The 17973-nt window shown below is 40.4% G+C and overlaps 1 protein-coding gene across 1 annotated transcript in view; it reads left to right on the forward strand.

The window, feature by feature from the left end:
- The window catches only part of LOC108239777 (anosmin-1), a 51614-nt gene extending 45161 nt beyond the window's left edge, over positions 1-6453 (forward strand). Inside the window, exons 11-14 of the mRNA XM_017422710.3 lie at positions 1173-1344; positions 1548-1768; positions 2400-2541; positions 5314-6453. Of these exons, the coding sequence (XP_017278199.1) occupies positions 1173-1344; positions 1548-1768; positions 2400-2541; positions 5314-5372 (594 nt within the window). The 3' untranslated portion in view covers positions 5373-6453. The remainder of the gene's footprint in view (positions 1-1172; positions 1345-1547; positions 1769-2399; positions 2542-5313) is intronic.
- Positions 6454-17973: the final 11520 nt, after the last annotated feature.

Genomic DNA, 17973 nt, shown 5'->3' on the forward strand with positions numbered 1-17973 from the left:
GGTAGGGGTAGGGGGTGGGGGGGCTCAGGGTGATATGGGATGGCAGAGCCTGGCAATTAACACATTCTTTGGGAAGCAGCTCTCCGGTTGCTAGGAAATGTACATTTTCCATAGATCACCGAGGAGGATTCCAGACTTGTGCTTTTATGTGAGCGCAGCGCCTCATTCACTTTTAATCAAAGCTGTTTCATATCAGGGAGAATATACACCCTTTCCCGAGAGGGCGCCTTATTAATGTAGGCCGCCTTTATTGCTGCGAGGTCTGAATCCACTACTCAGCTAGAATTTGCTAGAATTTTTCTTTTTTTTGTTTCCTCAGAGAAATGAGAAAAGTGTTTCGTGTTAAGATCAATAGATGATTAAATTTTGAAATCGGTTCACAGCATAAAGCCACGGCGGAGAATATATTAGCATGGATTTATAGGATATTCTCATTTGGATTTGCGCATGAATCCACTGTAGTTGCTGCTTCTTGTTCCTTTAATGTTTATTCCTCATTACTGCCTGCTGCCAAAAAGTGGGCGATAATGTTTTTGCCCGTGTCTGCGCGGGTGTGTTCGTCCTGTTAGCAAATTTTCTCGTGAACCGCTGGACAGATTTTAATGAAACTTTCAGAAACTAATCACTGGATATACATCTACAACTGTTTAACTTTTGGAGTCAAGCCAACTTAAGATCCCCACAGCTGATGGAGCTTATCAAACACAAAAGTGGCTATAAGTCAGGTCATTTTACAGATACTGAGCTAAAATCTGGTGTGGTGGTAGCTGAGAGTCATTCCCAACACATACTTTGAGCGTTAACAGATTGTGCAAGATCTCAAGATATTGTGTGAGAATATGTAAAATATTTATTTCAAGATTTGACCAAAATGGCTATAATATGTCGTCTTTCAACACAAGTCTTAAACTCTGCCATAGAAGGCTGTGGGTGATATGCATTCTTTCAGGGAATGCTAGGCCTTCTTCGGTATACATAGCAAAATATAAGCCTAACTCCTACCATGTGGGTGTTCAAGGTAGTTCTGTAATGTGGGGCATGTTTCAGTCTTGAGTTTGGAACGTGATCTGCCCCCCAGTGCTGTGTATTTAATTATCTCTGAAGGTCCACGGGACCTGACCCGGGTGACACGTCAAAGTCATCCGGGCTGAAAAATCTGTTTCTCTGCTCAGGAGAACTACATCAACCTCCCAGGTCTGCTGTTCTCCTGCAAGTACAAAGTCACCGTTCACTTGCTGAAGTCCAAGAGACGCTCCAAGGACGAGAGCACCACCTTCTTCACCCCATCCTGCGCCACCATCCGGAGCAAGACTCACAAACACATCCCCTGCCCGGGGGAGGGAGGTAAGCGTTCGGGCCGGCTGACACGTGAAGGGCATTTTAAAATCAATCCCCTTTAGTGCAGACCCAGCAATTAGGCTCCTTAGTGTGTTACAGTATCATGTCAATGCAGAAAATCTATACCAGCATCGAGGAAATGTCTTCTATTTTTGACTCCTATTTTTGAAGTCATGATAATATTAACGCCACCTTTTTGTTTTCCACAGCGTCAGCGCTTCCAAAGGTTTTGGCTAAACCGGAAAACCTGACAGCCTCCTTCTCCATCAATGAGGGAAACATAACCGGCAGTTTCCTGTGGCGTGTGTCCAGGGTGGCTCCTCATCAGCAAATCACAGGCTTCCAGGTCACCTGGGCTGAGATCAACACCGAAAGCCGGCAAAACAGCCTGCCCAACAGCATCATATCACAGTCCCAGATCCTGCCTCCGGTACGTCCCATCACACAGGAATAAGTTTTTCTGTTAAATCTGACTTTTTAAATTTATTTTTTAGCAAAGTGCTACAGGCAACTTTTGAGCTTCTGTATAATATGCATTTAGAAAATAAGTTTTGTCCTCTACAGTTTAGTTCACAGCACCTGTCAGAGGTGACTGATTTTAGAATGATGTTGCTGTGGCATCCATGTCTGAATCTTGTGATAAGATGTGTCATATAGACAGGCACCTATATAGATTTGAAAAAGTGTTGCATCTTGCTGGAAGTTTTCCTCTTCTGCCTCTTCATCTGCCTCCACGTCTTCCCCTTTTATCCTCTGCAAGAGTTCTGAAACAGCCGCTCTTTGACATAATCTGCTTCATCAACGGCACGTTGCGCCTATCTGCACCTCCCAGCCTCCTGAGCTTGTCTATAAATAAAACCACCTACTGCACACTTTATCAAGCTGGCAGCCGCCTTATGAATACAAAAGCCTTTGTTTGTGTCTGTGGTTTCTGCAAAGACGGTTATAAATCTCTGTTTCACAGCCTGTTCAAATTAAAGTCCTGTCAGATTCAAAGGCTTGAGCTGTTGTGTCGCGGCTGATAACATGTCCTCTGCTGCTCTCCTTCCTTCACCTCTCAGACTTATAACGTGCTCGTGGTGTCCAACCTGCGGCCGTCCACCTACTACAGACTGGAGGTGCAGGTCATAACAACCGGAGGAGAGGGTCCCGCCACCGTCAAGACCTTCCAGACCCCGAACATATTACCGGTCATACAGCACCGTAAGTCGCAATTGGCCAGGGCTAACATATGAGTCAGGCCTTACTTTCATCCGATTAAGTAATATTCTAAAAGAAAAGTATCATTTTGATACCTTTGACACCAAACTTAGCATACTGATATGATGTTTGTGCTTTTGACTATTTTTTCTTATGCTTGTAAAAGATGACTTACATCTACAGTATCTGCCTTTCTGTATATTTTATTTATTTGGTGAAAGTTTCATTAGGAAATAAGCATTTGCTCACTTAATTAAAAGCCAGACATACGTTAGCCTAGCCTAGCACCTGGGATGAATCGATTGGCAGTTATTATTTGGTTACCATGGTGAAAATGTCAACAGTTAGTATTCGTTTTCCTTTTGGAGTCACCTCAGCGAATCCTCGGTCTCCATCTCACCCTGTCCTTAACACCCTCCTCGGTCGCACCAACCCCCTTCGTATCCTCCTCCTGGGTCTACCTCTCCTCCTCCTCCTCCTCGGCACTGTTTTAAAATTAAATTACCATTACAACCAAATTTGATTACAGCACTAATAAAAACTGGGTACACGTCGACTGTGCAACAGATGCAGGCGCCCAGAGGCAAGCAGAAGGCAGCAAATATTTAAGACTCAAAAGAGGGCTGCGTTTACAACGTGGCTGTGTTTTTAGATTTTATTAAAGTGTTAAGGGAAGGATTTTTGTTTTTTAGGCTGGTCCTTCCATCTGCACAACATGCATAAAGAAAGCTGTTGAAGCACGGATTTAACGAATCATTGGCATCCTCTCTCCACATTCCAGCTCAAGCAAAGCAAATGAACTTTTAGCCCAACATGCTTTTTTGAAATGAGCTGCTCTGTTTGTTTAACCTGTTCATCATTGGACAAAGTTTTTTCTGAGGGTTGAGCGCATGTAAACTGAATAGAATTGCTAAAATAATGGGAAAAAGTATCACTTCTTGATGAAATGCAAATCGCTTGCCGCCTTGCATGACAAAATTCCGAACTAAGTTTTGCAGTCTCGTTGCGCTTGGATTATGTGATGGGAATGACTCTCAGCTACTACTACACCAAATTGTAGCTCAGCAATTTTTGTGTTTGCTAATATCGGCCATCTTGAATCAGGTGACTTCAGAGGTGAATCAGTTGTAGAGGAATACCCAATAATTACTTTCTGAGAGTTTCATTAAATCCGTCCGGTGGTTCATAAGATATTTAGTAAACAATTGAAGACATGCAGTTGTTACATGATTGCCTTCTTTTCTGGCAGCAGGCAGTAATAACACAAGTACTTTTAGTTAAAATGGTTTCACATGCATACATCTTTATATACCCGGCAGAACTGTGACACAACTTCTTGCTAACCCTTCACAATAAGAGCCCCACACAAACAACGTACGCTGAACTTCAAATACTGTCAGAACATTTAAAGCACAACAAAATAGCTTCAGTATCCTGTGACAATAATAATAAATTTCACACAATAACTGTGATACAAACTTTCCACAATGTTTAATCCCCTCTTAGGGTTAGGGTTGTGTAGTATGTAGAAACATCTAGGATTCTGAGGTGCATCTGTAATATATATGCATATATGTTGTTATATGACCGCATCACAAACTGTTGTGAACGTGTGGACTTGGTATGATGCGCATACAAGGCATTACCTTTTAGTTTCTTCATGCCATCTGGGACACACCGTGTTGTAAAGAAACACTTACCCTCCCACGGGTTACTGGAGTTGACCATCTGCGTGTTTTCAACAAAGTTCTTCAGTCTAACTTAATCCTCCTGAAGCCATCGTATCTGCAGAGAGAGGAAGAGAATCCCCTGTGGCTTTGGGTCATTTTGACCCTAAGGCCATGGAAGGGTTAAATTAGCCAACAATGAGTTTGTTCTGAATAGATAGTAAACATAATATGTTACAGAATGGGCAAAAAGTAGAGCTTAATTATGTATTTAAATATGTATTTTATTTTATGTGACAGATGGCCTTACATTGGTTTATTTCCACTGTATGTTTCTTTTCTTATATCTCAGAAAGAAAAAAAATGTATATTTTATACAGTGTATAGTCCAACCATATGGTTGTGAGCAGTTTAGCTGACCTCAACTGGATTTCCTATTCTGCAAATAAGCTTTTTACTTGATGAAATCTCTCTGTATCGCCAGCATAATGATTAGAAATTATAACTATATTGCATCTTTTTTTGGCAGTAATTGTAAGAAGCTGCTCAAGTTTGTTTAGATTATACAGTTCATTATCTCCCACTGCTATAAGAAGTAGTAAATAACATAATTGCCTCTGTCTGTGCATTTGTCTGTTGTGTTAGCAAAATATTTCATGATCCAGAGGATGGGTTTTAATGAAACTCAAACAAAGTTATCATCAGAAGTGCATCTACATTTCATAAACTTTTGGAGTCAACCTGATTCAAGTTTGCTGCTATAACTCTGTCAGTGTCACAAATATTGAGCTAAGATTTGTTGTGATAGTAGCTGAGAGTCATCCTTACCACACATTTTGAGCACTAACAAATTGTGCAACATATTTGCTTAAAAGGCTATTGGCGATATGTATTCCTTCAAGTAATGCTACTCTTTACTGTTGTAGTTTGAGATTAATGTTTTCAGTTATGTAAATATATTTTGATAGTCTAGTCAGTTACATGCAACACCAACACACAACAAAAGAAGCCAATTAAGAATATATGAAGTCATTAAAATAATAGTCAGTTGTTGCTAAATTCGACAACGTAAAGGCACCCCTGACAGGAGAATCTTATTTCTTTGCAGGACCCAGACTCCGGCAGCACCACACTCATCACCAGAAGCCATCAGTGGAGAGACACTGAGTGTTCAAGTCAACGCAAACCCAACAGGGAGGAGAACCCGCGGCCCTCTGCTCGTCTCTGCCAGGGAAGGAATATGTGGAACCAAACAGAAAACACCGCGCACCAGACCATGAAGTGACAAACCTCCTCTTCTTCTTCTTCTTCCTTCTTCTCAAGGCTCTGCAACACGTCAGCTCCTTCTTGTCCCCTCTCTCTTTTCACCCGACGGGTTTGTGTGTGTACAGTAAAATTTATACTTCGTTCTCCCCCCGCCCCTCCCAGACTCAAACAGGAAGTGATGAAAGGACTCCAAAATGTGTTGTGGTCCGTTTGTGCACAACAGAAAGCCCTCTGATTGGATTCGGTAAATGCATGATTGAGAGAAACACAATTTTTTGGTGAGACAGGGTTGGACGGTAGGAAATACCAGAACCTTTGTTTACTTCGTGAAGAGAAATGTAGAAACTCATCTATTTATTTTGTGTTACCCATTAAAGAGGCGCTTAGACATACAGTCTGAACTGATGTAACTAAAGTCTTTTATTGTCTAACCCAGAATATCTCATGTAGTATGTTGCATGTAGTACATTTGATTTTTGAGCTGTAAATGAATTACTTGCTTCAAATTGAAAGCTTGTAATGGTTTTGCATGACGCCCGTTAGCATCCCGTTGGCATGAAAATAACGTCTGTGTTACCTCTTTTCAATATCTTAGCAATATTTCCCTAACAGATTAACAAATAATTATATTAAAATGAATATGTCATGTTTATTATTAAAATTATAACTCGTGAGGAAATGAATTGTACATGTTCTTGGCTGTAGAAATATTTGTCCTGGAACAGTCAGTGAATGTCTATATTTATTTATGTGTGTACTACAAAGTTTGGTTTTTGATGTGCGTGAATGTGTCCGTTTTTGTGTTTTTTGTCTCGAGTTTTTGAACCAACAAAAAGGAAAAATGAGGAAAAAAAAAAAACAACAAATCTTGTAAAGACATTTTGTAAAAATGGAATTGTAAATACAGTCTTATGTTACATGTTATTTTTCCATGCTAGAAACTGTACAAACTGCTAAGTAATAAAACGATCCTTAACCTGTGCCCTTTGCTGCTCGTTTAATTGAGAACTAAATGCTCTCGTTTTTCCTTCCAACATTCAGCCGTTTGGCAATTACTGTTGCTTATTTTGGCTGGGAAATCCATCATGGCGGGCTCTGCGTGCAGCACATTTCGGCGATCGATCCAGGAGAACGGAGACACAAGCCCTGCAAGTCCAAATAAACAGGCCATCTAGCTCGGCGGCCTGAGTGGATTTAGCATCGCTGAGGCTCGTCAACATAAGGCTCGGCCTCTAAAAGCACTTGAGTGTTCAGAAAGTGTTAAATGCCTCCTCTGCCGAGCAGCTTTTTAAACCCTCATAAAACGAGAGGAGGAAGTGTTTACACAAAAATAAAGTTAAAGTGTCAATGTGCAAGTTAGGCCCAGTTATGTGTAAATGTGTCATCAGTGTGACGTGATATGATCCTGTTTATCAAGTAAAGCTGTAAGGATTTGTTAGCTGGCCATTTCTCTGGCTGGAAAAAGCACAAATATGATTAAAAAAAGACCATTTGAACTAGTCATTAGCTTGTCAGTCTGGTCAGGATTAAACACTGTTTCTCCAAACTGAAGTCTGTCAAAAAGCTACAGGTAAGATGTTAATTATTCATGACTTTCTCACCGAACCCTACTGCAGAACGATCCAAAATATTTCAACAATAAAAACGATCTACCTTTTGAACTTCGGTAATATTCATATTTTTGGCAACCTTTTCGCCAAATTTTATGTTCCACGACAGCAGTGGACTCTGCAGGGATTTTGGACCACTTCCCCTCCAAGGTGATCTCCAGCTCTTTGAGTTTGGAGTGTTTCTGTTTGACGGGGTCACGGCGAAGCTGGCAGGGCAACTCTAAAATGTTGTAATTGCTTCCCGTTAATCAGTTCTTGACTACATCAGCTGAGATGATTTGGCTTCACCATTTGACTGGAAGTTTCGGTCCTGCTCGTTGCCAATTTTGTCTGCAGATCTCTGGAAGTTTGTGCTCAGTTTTGTAGATTTTTTTTTCTTCTACCGATGGACCAGCCCAGTTTGGCATTTTGAGAAAAAGAAAACAACATTAGGGGGTAATTCCGGTAACTCCCTCTGACCCTACTTGGCCCTAATAAAGCCTATTTACAGTCTGCCAAGTAGAAATGGGATGCCCAGATTATTGGTCACCCAGTCATCGAAATGTTCTTCTTTGTCCCAGTTAAAGAGTTAAATGACAACAAGTTTTTGGTACCCAAAAGTTGAAAAAACAAAACAAAACATCAAACCCATTCAGAATTCAAAACCAAGAGGCCAAGGGGAAAACCTGGACTTTAGCCCAAGAATCTGCAGGATCCCATCAGGCATTTTGCAGAAAAACTTGGCCCTTAAGCTGCATTGGCCATTTAAACAAGACAATGATCTAAAACATACAACCGAAGAAGGAAAATGATTAATTGAGAATGATATCAACATCTTGAAGAGTCAAGTCCAGAGAGTTTACACCTGAATCCCATCCAGAAATCTGTGGACTGAACTCAAAATGGCAGCAAAAGAATCCTGTTCTGGCCTCGCAGAAATAAGCAATTATTAGTTGTTATGATTATCAATTAAAGGAAGCCTTTAATTGCTGTGACGTGAGTAAAAACACCATTCTTGCGGAAAGATATGAATCAACTAAAAATTCACTATAAATCAAACTCAGGATGGATCAGACTAATTAAGAATTTTTTTTTTGTGTTTTTTGTCATCCCATTAAATTTGTTTTCAGAAGCTGGAGCTGATTTACGCCAGAGAGAACAGCTTCCTTTTTTCCTTCATCATTAGAAGACTCATACTCCCTGTTGCTGCTCAACATCCAGATCTCGCATTTTAAACCTAAAACCTAAAATTTGTCTATAACCACAAATGTGTTTGTGATTTATTGAGCACGGATTTGAATAAAATCCAAGATCGTTGCACACTGGTCACACTTATTTAAGACCTATTAACTCTCTTCAAGTGCGAAGAATATTTTAAAAAGTTTTCCTCCTTGTGTGATAACCTTATTTGTCAGTGTCCAGTTAATACCGCACAGCGTGTTTTGTGTCTGTTTCGGATGTTAGTATAAAATGATGTCATGTTTGCAAAGAGATGACACCACCCAGATGATCAAAAAAATGGTTGAGGTCTGCTCTCGTCACCGTTTTGACAAATCATTCGGAGCCCTGAATAATTCAGTGCTTCACCACCTCTCAGGGATGCTGTTTATGTACAGTTCTATTATGTTGTAAGAGATTAGTTCCTCGGTCTGTGCACGCTGATCCCTCTCCTGTTTCCTTTTTGAATGAGCCAGCCCAACCCTTCTCCCTTTCAGGCTGCCCCGGACCCACTCTACAGGCTCAAAATACCACGGCCCTCAAGTGTGAAAACCTCGAAACAAAAGGATCTCCAGCCTCCTTTGAGGCATGTTGCAAGACAGCCAGGTCTCCGAGAGAATAAAGAAAAAAGAGGGGTGGAAACAAGCAAGAACTAAATAATAGTCTGGTTGTCAGAACAAAAGCTTCGCCTTTGATGATACAGGGCCTGGGAGGGCTTGTGCACTTTGCATGACATTATGTCCCTGTTGTGCGAGTCAGGCTGGGGATATTGCTTTCAAATTCAAACAAATACTGTACGTCTGCAGACAACATTCGTTCAGTGCTTTGAATAATCCCAGTCAGTTAAATGTTTACCCATCTTCTGGTTGACTTTAGACATCCTTCAGTTGTGATTAATAATAGCGCTGTAAATCTTTTCAGCGAAACACAAAGACTGGCTGTGTCTCCCACACATTTCCTCCGAACTCTTAAAGCGACAGATCCTTTGAAATGAGGCTCTGTGGAAAGGTTATGAACAGTAATTATCTTACCAGTCGCAGATAACTGTTTGAATGATTTTATTTTGGAGAAATGGAGTTAAATTCTGATCTGATTGAATACCAGCAGTTCATGCAAATGCTATTTTATGAACCTTCAGTTTCACATTACGCTGCTATTCCAGCAGAAACGTAATATTCCTGCTATAAGTGTCTCAGGCTGCAGTGGAAATGCTACAGCTAGCTGTTGCTGTTTCCCCTGTAAATAACCAGAGAATTTAGGTTTAATAACCTTGTAATGTGAAATTGATGTGGCGGAAAGGGTTTTACCTTAACGTTTGTATTAAATGCAATGAAATTTGGAGAATGAAGTTGTTTTGAGCTGACATCGCTCTGCTCAGACTAGCCATTAGCTCGTCAGCTTGGTCACAAATAAACTATTCTATCTAGGACAGGGAATATATTAACTGCTCATACCCTTTTCAAAAATCCGACTTTATTAGATCTGAACTATCACTTGAGCACGATTTCTGCAGATGAAATGAGCCATGCCATTGCTGTTTATCAACCCAAGCCCCTTTTATTGTCCGTGGTATGAAACTTGGCATAGCATTTGAAACTTTACTCCTCAAAGCATGGCTGGAATTCTGGTTTTGATGAGGACTTTGAAGCGCCAGGCACAAAAAAGAAAGAAAGAAAAAGAGGATGGACCTTACTTTCCCCTTTTTGCGATGACACGGATCGTAACCTGGATGATTTGAAAGCTCCAGATTTCTCTCTCATGCAACGTTCAGGTCAGTGAGATCATTGAGCAGCGCCGGGCACTGGCTCCAAATTATTACCACATGCACCCCCGCGCTGCTACTCCTTCAGTGTGATGAGGTGGAATATATTGTCTGTGAGGCTGATGAAAAATAACCAGAGTGTCACCCCCCCCCTCTTCCTCTCCTTCTATTAGGAGGAGCAATGTTGCTTTAATGCTGTGGTATGGTGAGAAATGTGACCTTGCCCTGGGCCATGGCATGTTTCTGGTTAGGCTCTGGTGCGTGGGACCAGGCAGGGGACACATGAAAGGATCTCTCTGTCAGTCTGCAGAGATGTTCAGTCTAAGCCTAATGAAGACCAGAGCCCAGCAGACAGACCTGAGAACATGCATGCCGCGCATTATACAAGAACAAGAGCTACAACGCCGCTGACAAGCAGGGCATTCTTTTCCTGCTCTTTAAAGGCCGATGAAGTGAAGAGCTGGACAAGCGTGTCAGTGCTGTGATTAAAAACCATTACCAGGTTGGTGCAATAAACCTGCCACCCCCTCCAAACACTTATGAATAATACACTTTGTTTTCTCCACTTTTTATCAAAGCAGTTTCTGCTGGGTTCTGCGCCTACATAGGAAAAAAAAAAAAAAAAAGGTTGTTTGACTCTGCACACAGTAGAAGATATCAAACCACTTACTCTGTTTGTTTCCAAATAAACAAAGTTACCAGCTAACAAAATGCACATGTAGCTCAATGCAACATCTGTCCAATAAGTGCCTGTGGCTACGTCGTAGTAGTGGAAATAAATTGGACTATTTCAGAGAGAAGTGTGTGTGTGTGTGTGTGTGTGTGTGGGGGGGGGGGGACATACCAGTAAAACAACAAAATCCCAACAAAACTAAAGCAAAACAAGAATTTAAAAAGGAGACAAAAATAATTTGGCATATTCATACTAAGGGTTAATAAAAACACAAAAACAAGTGACAGAACTTGTTACAGACAATACAACATTTACCCAAACAGAACATCATTACATTCATTTACTGTACCAGCTTTATCCTGTTCAGGGTTGTGAGGGGTGGTGAACAGAGGAGATGTGGGGTTCACCTGAACGGGTCACCTGGACGGGTCACCTGGACGGGTCACCTGGACGGGTCACCTGGACGGGTCACCAACAACAAAACACCCAAAGACAAAACAGAACAACTCTCAAGGTTCTTAACAACATAACAGAAGAGGAAAAACTCGACATTTTCATAACAACAGTCCAACATTTTGCTTTAATAGATGTATTTTTGAAAAATAAGTCCAATATTTTCTGTTCTTTTTTTAATTAGAAAAATAATGATAATAATAAAAGTTTTGTTTGAGTGTACTGTTTCTGTTTAAATATTTTGGTCTAAATTATAAGTAATATGTTCTTCATGCATTTACTTTGCTCCACAAAGTGCCAATTGAGAAAATAAAACAAAGCTCCGTGAAATTACATTCTCACGGTTTATAAAGTTTCTTTTTGTTTTTTTAAGTCATGTTCTTGGATTTGTAAGCGGGGCCAGTTGCTGTACAGATGCACCTAATTCTTTTTTAGAGAACAAGGAGTGGATCATTTTCTGGGTTTTGCAAAGTTGGACAGATTCTCACCTCTGGGATTAATAACTTGTGCTCAAAATGTTAGTAAATCACAAACTTCATCTCCTTTCGCTAAATGGAATCAAAATGAGCTGGACAAATAACGGGGCGGGACTCTTTAGACACTTTCACGTTTCGATTTGGTTACAATTCAGAGAGACTCAGTGAGATTATAAAACCATCATCAGTACAATTTGATTATCTTGAAACTTAAATGACCGTGGCTTCTTTTACATAAATAAACACTGAATTAATTCTTTTCATGCCTAATAAAGAATAACAATAACACAAGTCAAAAAAACAGTAATGACAGGCTGCTGACAAACAGCATAAATGCTAAGTTAACCCTGAAAATGCCATAGAAAAAACACTGGAACAACTATGCTTCTTAAAGTGTCAGCACAGATTAATGTTAATGAAACCAACTTTAACATTTAAAAAAACAATTCAGAAACTTCCATGTTCACCAAGAAATACACCTAAATAGATTTTACCTCCCACTCTTACAAAAACATTGTTAAACCAGCCGTAAGACGGGAATTCAAAGAGTGTCTTTAAAGAATAAGACCCTAAAAACACCTAATTAAATAACTTTATTAGCACTAATTGTAAATTCACCTTGTTTATGGTCTCATGCCAATGACTTATTGGAAGTTAGATTGAGAATCTGTTTCTGAAGATCCCCTCAGATATCAGTGATCTGTTAGTGATCAACGATGTGCAAACCAGAGAGCACCGATTGCAAAACCGAGTTCATAAACAAGAACAGACCTTTCACAGCTCTTCTTTATTCTCAGCTGGCACTAGCAGAGGTCCGTGCGTCGCTTCAGAAACGAATCTGTCTTTCTGAAACGTGTTTGATGCCGATCCTTACAATAAGACAGAGTATAAACATCTGCGCTGCCCAATTTGAGTCCTCAGGAAGCCGCTGGCCTGCATGTTTTGGATGCTTTCGAGCTCCAACACACCTGATTCAAATGAATAAACTGCCTCATCAGCTTGTCGTCAAGTTCGGCAGAATTCTATTTAATGACCCATTCATTTAAATCAGATGTGCATCGAGGACAAGCCACTTCCAGGAGACCAGGATTAGGAAATACTGGCCAAGATTATCACTCATTCTGAAGCAATGGTTTTTATTTTATTTTATTTTTTCACTAAAATGTTTTCTTCTTTGGACTTTGGATTAATGGTAAAAAAAACAAAATCAGTGTTTGTGTTTACAAAGAAAATGCCACAGGAGACATCCTTATCTAGAGCCCTCTTTTGAAAGCAAACATCCCTCTCCAGAAGTGGAGAGATCAGGTGAGAAAGAGAGCACCATCCATCTGGCTAATAGCTGTTTTTAATCCCCTCTGATTACCGCTAATCCCCCTTTCTGCTTCTTCCCGAGAATAAACACATGCTGACCTGAGCGACCCGCTACTAATTAATGAAGTTAGGGAAGTTTGATGCTGGAATCTTTTCCCGGAGTTACAGCAGATTAACTTTTAAACGTACATTTAAGCTCAAAACGCAGCAGCTGGCATCTTCACACCAGAGGCTGGTGTCAGCTTTTCACAATACAACTCACCCCCCCCTCCCCAACTTGACTGGCGGTGAGGGGAAACTTTTCGGCTTGTGTTTTCTTCTCTTTGTGCGGGGGTCAGTAGCTGAGGCCTTCGAGGCGAGGCAGAGTTCACAGGTCAGCTGTACCCAGGAGGACGGACGGGCCAGGACGCAGGCTCGGGGACAAGGAAGGGGTCAGGGGTGGAGTTCAGACGGAATCCACACAGAGGATGTGGGAAAAAAAAGAAAAGATTATTGTCATGGGAGAACAGAGAGCTTCCTTGAGGCAGACACAAAATCATGCTGTAGAACGTCCTCCGAGTCTGAGCTCTGACCTGAAGGTGCAGATAAAATGAATCATCTTAAAGTATTTGTTACAGTAAAAACAAGATGCCTTATGCCATCCGGTTTGTCTCAAAATAAACAGGAGAGACAGGAAAGAGGGCCGAGATAAACGTGTTGGAAGAGCTTTAAAATTCATTTTTCACCTTTTTAGCAATAAACAAACACCTGGTTCTTCACATCAAACAGATTTTAACATATGCTCCATCTCCTTGAAATAATAATAAAAAAAAGCTTTCATTTAAAAAAAAAAAAGCCACCCATCTGTCTTCGGGGGGTTTTGTCTCCACAGCTAAGAATCAACTCATGCTTCGTGCTAAATGTTTGTGTGTTCCTTTAGCAGGATGGCATCAAAGTTTCATTATTGCCCCCCGAATCAAAGCGCTGGGATGCGTTTCAACGTTTCTGTTAAATCATAAATTAGAAATGCGCTGTGAAGGGAGCATGAAATTGATTAGAGTGTAAAAGAACAGCTTATATCAGCAATCACTGGGTACAAAGGCTAAAGCTTCTCCCAAAATAAATCAACGCCAGGATAAACATATTTTTTGTATTTTATTTTGTATAGAGATGCTGATCTAAATACGAGATAAAAAAAAGAAGAAGCAGCCAGCACATGGCTCACAAACCGCCGTGTTTACATAATAAATCTAAAGCATTTCATCCTCGGCGTGTGTGTGTGTGTGTGTGTGTGTGTGTGTGTGTGTGTGTGTGTGCTCCCAGGCTAAGAGCTCATTTCCACCCTTGATGATCACAGGCACCATTGATTGTAGTGCTGACGAGGATGTTAGTTCAGCTCGTGGTGTACGGAGGAATCTGGACATGTTTAGGGTTCGAACTTTCATGTTTTTTCATGCCGGTATGATGCCTGATGTCGCAGACAGCTGGGTCTCATTAGGGGAAACACGATGTTGAATGGAGTACCTGGCCGCTCTCGCTCTGGATCTGGATATTTCGCTGGACATTGCGGTTCTTGTAATGTCCAACACACACTAACCTTGGCACACACTGTGTAGATATAAATCAACCTTCTTTTAAGCGCCCCACTTTTGGGATTTTCACCCAATATAATAAGCCTCAGTGTTAAAAAGAAAACTTTATGGAGAGTTTTATAAGATTTTTAACTTCTCATGAATGATAAAACATTTTTGAATATTTCACAAATCAGTGATAAAATATTTGTAAGATTAAAAAAAAGTGGGATATTTTAAAGATCTCTTTGGGAAATGTTCACTTGGCACGTATGCTGCGATTACATGCTTATTTTGCCTAAAGCGATAGTTGAGCTCTTCTGATGTGGAGCTCAGTGGAAAGATCATGCCTAATTAATATCTTACCTGCTGTAGATATCATTTTATACAGCCTCAGTTTGAAGTAACAGTTTAATTCTCACTAAAAACATCTAAACATGACCTTGAGTTTCATTTTTCAACCTTAAATGATCCTAATCCAGTCTGAAGGTCTAAGAATAGACTTGTAAGAGGGTCTCAGACATCTTTTGAACATTAAATTTCTCAGAGGGACAAAATCTGAAAATAAATGACATCAGAGACAACTTGTGAAACCTTTATAAACTTAATCTTATTAATGAAGCATACAGTGAATGCTTCCATTGCTTTAATTTATGACCTCGCTGATGTATTTCTATTTTCTCTTCCCCAGCACACTCCAGTGACCACAGTGAGGAGCACAAGATGTCTCTGACAGAGTTCAGTGCGCTGAATAATTACCAGATTACAAACATCAGACGCAAAGATGCAAGGGGGAGACAGCACCCAACCTGCTCTGAGTACATCAGAACAAAAAAAAACATCCTGGTCGTAAATCTCTCGTCCAAGACGCACCGATGCAAGTGTCCTTTTCCGAGCCTGTTTGTAACACAAGCACTTCCGCTTTTGTCGAGCTGTTGAGTGGAGGCAAGATTTAGGGGAGCTGAGGGAACTGTGTGATTCAGTGTCGGGACGGGCGGCGCTGTGCCCACGAAGCCTGGAACTTCTTTATGACACTCAAGAGGAGCAGAAAGTAACCAGATGGTACACATGTTAGGAAGGATTTCACAGCTCGGTTTAACGAGGGATGATCTGTTTCTTTTCCACGCTTTGATGGCGAGCAGCTCTTAAAGTGATAGGTCAGTTCTTTCCAAGTGGGGCTCTAATGGAATGCATATGAATGGTTAATATCTTACCTGTTGCAGATAGCTCTTTCTGACGAGATCGACGAGCCAACAGCTAGTACAACTGCAACCAAATCCAAGAAAATAACTGCAACATCATTACAGAATATTATTTTATAAACCTTCACACCTCTGTAGGTTTTACATTACAGTTTAATACACATATTTTTGAGGTAATTTGCAACTACAAATACGAGCAGCTAGCTGTAGCACTTCTGGTCCAGCCTGGGGCACCTCTCAAAGGAATATCATGACATTTTTCTCAGAATAATTTGTAATACGTAAGTGAAAGCAATGAGCAGGTTAATAAAATACCGTGTAAATAAAAAACTGTTCTAAAACTGGGTCTTGGAGAAGCCATTAGCTTATCAGTCCAGTCACAATGAAACTGTTTCTCCTTACAAAGGTCAGCAACAGGTTGCTCATGACCTTTCCACGAAACCCCTACTTTTAAAAAAACCCCAAACTACCTTTTTAAACTACGCCCACCTTCGTGATAAATGACACCATCGGTGATTTATCAGCTCAACTCTGGAACAACTTGTATTCTTTAGTTGACAGAACTCTGGAGGATACTCCCAGCCTCGTACGCTAACATTTGTTGCCAACAGCAACACATTCTGTGGTTTTAATTGCTTCATGGCTAATTATTTCTGTCGAGAAACTCGCGCACACACACCAGACCTTTTTTTTTTTTTTTTTGGCAAAACATCCACGAAAACAAAACCTTCAAAGGCCCCGCAAAACGGCACCGGCGTTTGACCCGCCGTCGTCTCAGCTGTTCCTGTAGCGTTCAAGTGGTGACAAGAAAACAAACAGTCCCCTTTTTGTCAGTTCATTAAAAATAAAAAAAATTAAATGACTGCTCATCTTGTTCGTACGTGATCCGCCTGAACTCGATTCATCTCTGGGCTCATCCATTCTCACATTCTCACAGAGCTTTTAAGCGAAGCTCCAAAGACAATGAAATATCGTGCAGATCTGATTGAAAACAGCCTCCATCACGGCTTCAGACCCGGCGATCTCTTAGACTTATGTCATTCCGCTTTTTAAAACAGAGCGTTTGAAACTTCACAGTAATTTGATTCGAACGGATTGACAGCGCTGTGAGTTACTGTCAGCGCGCCAGTGGGAAAAGGAGTGTTTCTGATTTCTCTGGAGGAGAATCCTTCACCTCCCCAGCAGTTCTTTTAACGCGAGGGCAGCGGCTTTCATCCGCTCCTCTGAGCTCTGGGCTCTTAATGCGTTGCAGATTCCCTTTCAGCTCTGAAAATCTTTCACTATTATCTTTTTTTTTTTTTTTTTTTTTTTTTAAGTGGGTGTCTACGCTGCATTTCAATTAATCTCACGTGAAACCAAACTCATCTCTCCGCCACTTCTCAACAGTAACGCACACATTTAGTCACCGAAATCAATAACGCAGCCAGATAATGTGGAAAAATGAATGCCCGGCATTTCTTCAATGAATGCGAGACTTTTTAAATTAAGATCATCTCAGAATGAGAAGGAATGGTGTTATAGCCATTTTGGTCAAACCCTGGGTATGACTTTATGCAGTGTTTCATACAAAATCGCAAGATGTGTTAAGGCTTGAACTATGTGTTGTGAATGACTCTCAGCTACTAGCACGTCAAATTTTAGCCCAACATCTAAAAAACTGATTGAGTTATAGCCATTTATTTGTTCTCTATGGTCACTTAGCCGTGGCAGCTATCCTGAATTGAATTGGCTCCCAAGATTAATTATTTGTAGATATACATCCAGTTATTATTTCCTTAAAGTTTCAATAAATTCCTTCAAGTGGTTCTTGAGATATTTTGCTAACAGACAGACAGATTTGACTCAAAATGGTTAATGGCAAAACTCTGAACAAAGATCTTGTGCAATCTATTAGCGCTCAGAATATGTGTGGGGAAACAGTCTCAGCTTCTGCCACAAAAAGAATTTAGGTCAGTCCTTATAAAGCTGTCTGAGTTAAAGCCATGTTTGTGTTTTTTAAGGCTGGTTGGCTGTGGCGGCCATCTTGAATGGGGTTGACTCTAATAGTCAATCAGTTGTAGATGCAACTTTATGTTATATAAGTCATGTTGCTTATCAAGTTTTTTTTTATATCAGTTGATTTTACTTGACAAGGAAAATAAATCCATTTAAAGAATGAGTGTCTGTTTGAGCTTTAGTTTGTAGAGGCACAACCCAAATCTGTAAACTTATAAATATTTTTATTATTATTATTATTTTTTTGCACAGCTCTGTTAAAGAAATTTAGGG

The sequence above is a fragment of the Kryptolebias marmoratus genome, linkage group LG6, assembly GCF_001649575.2.
Source record: "Kryptolebias marmoratus isolate JLee-2015 linkage group LG6, ASM164957v2, whole genome shotgun sequence".
NCBI classification, from domain to species: domain Eukaryota; kingdom Metazoa; phylum Chordata; class Actinopteri; order Cyprinodontiformes; family Rivulidae; genus Kryptolebias; species Kryptolebias marmoratus.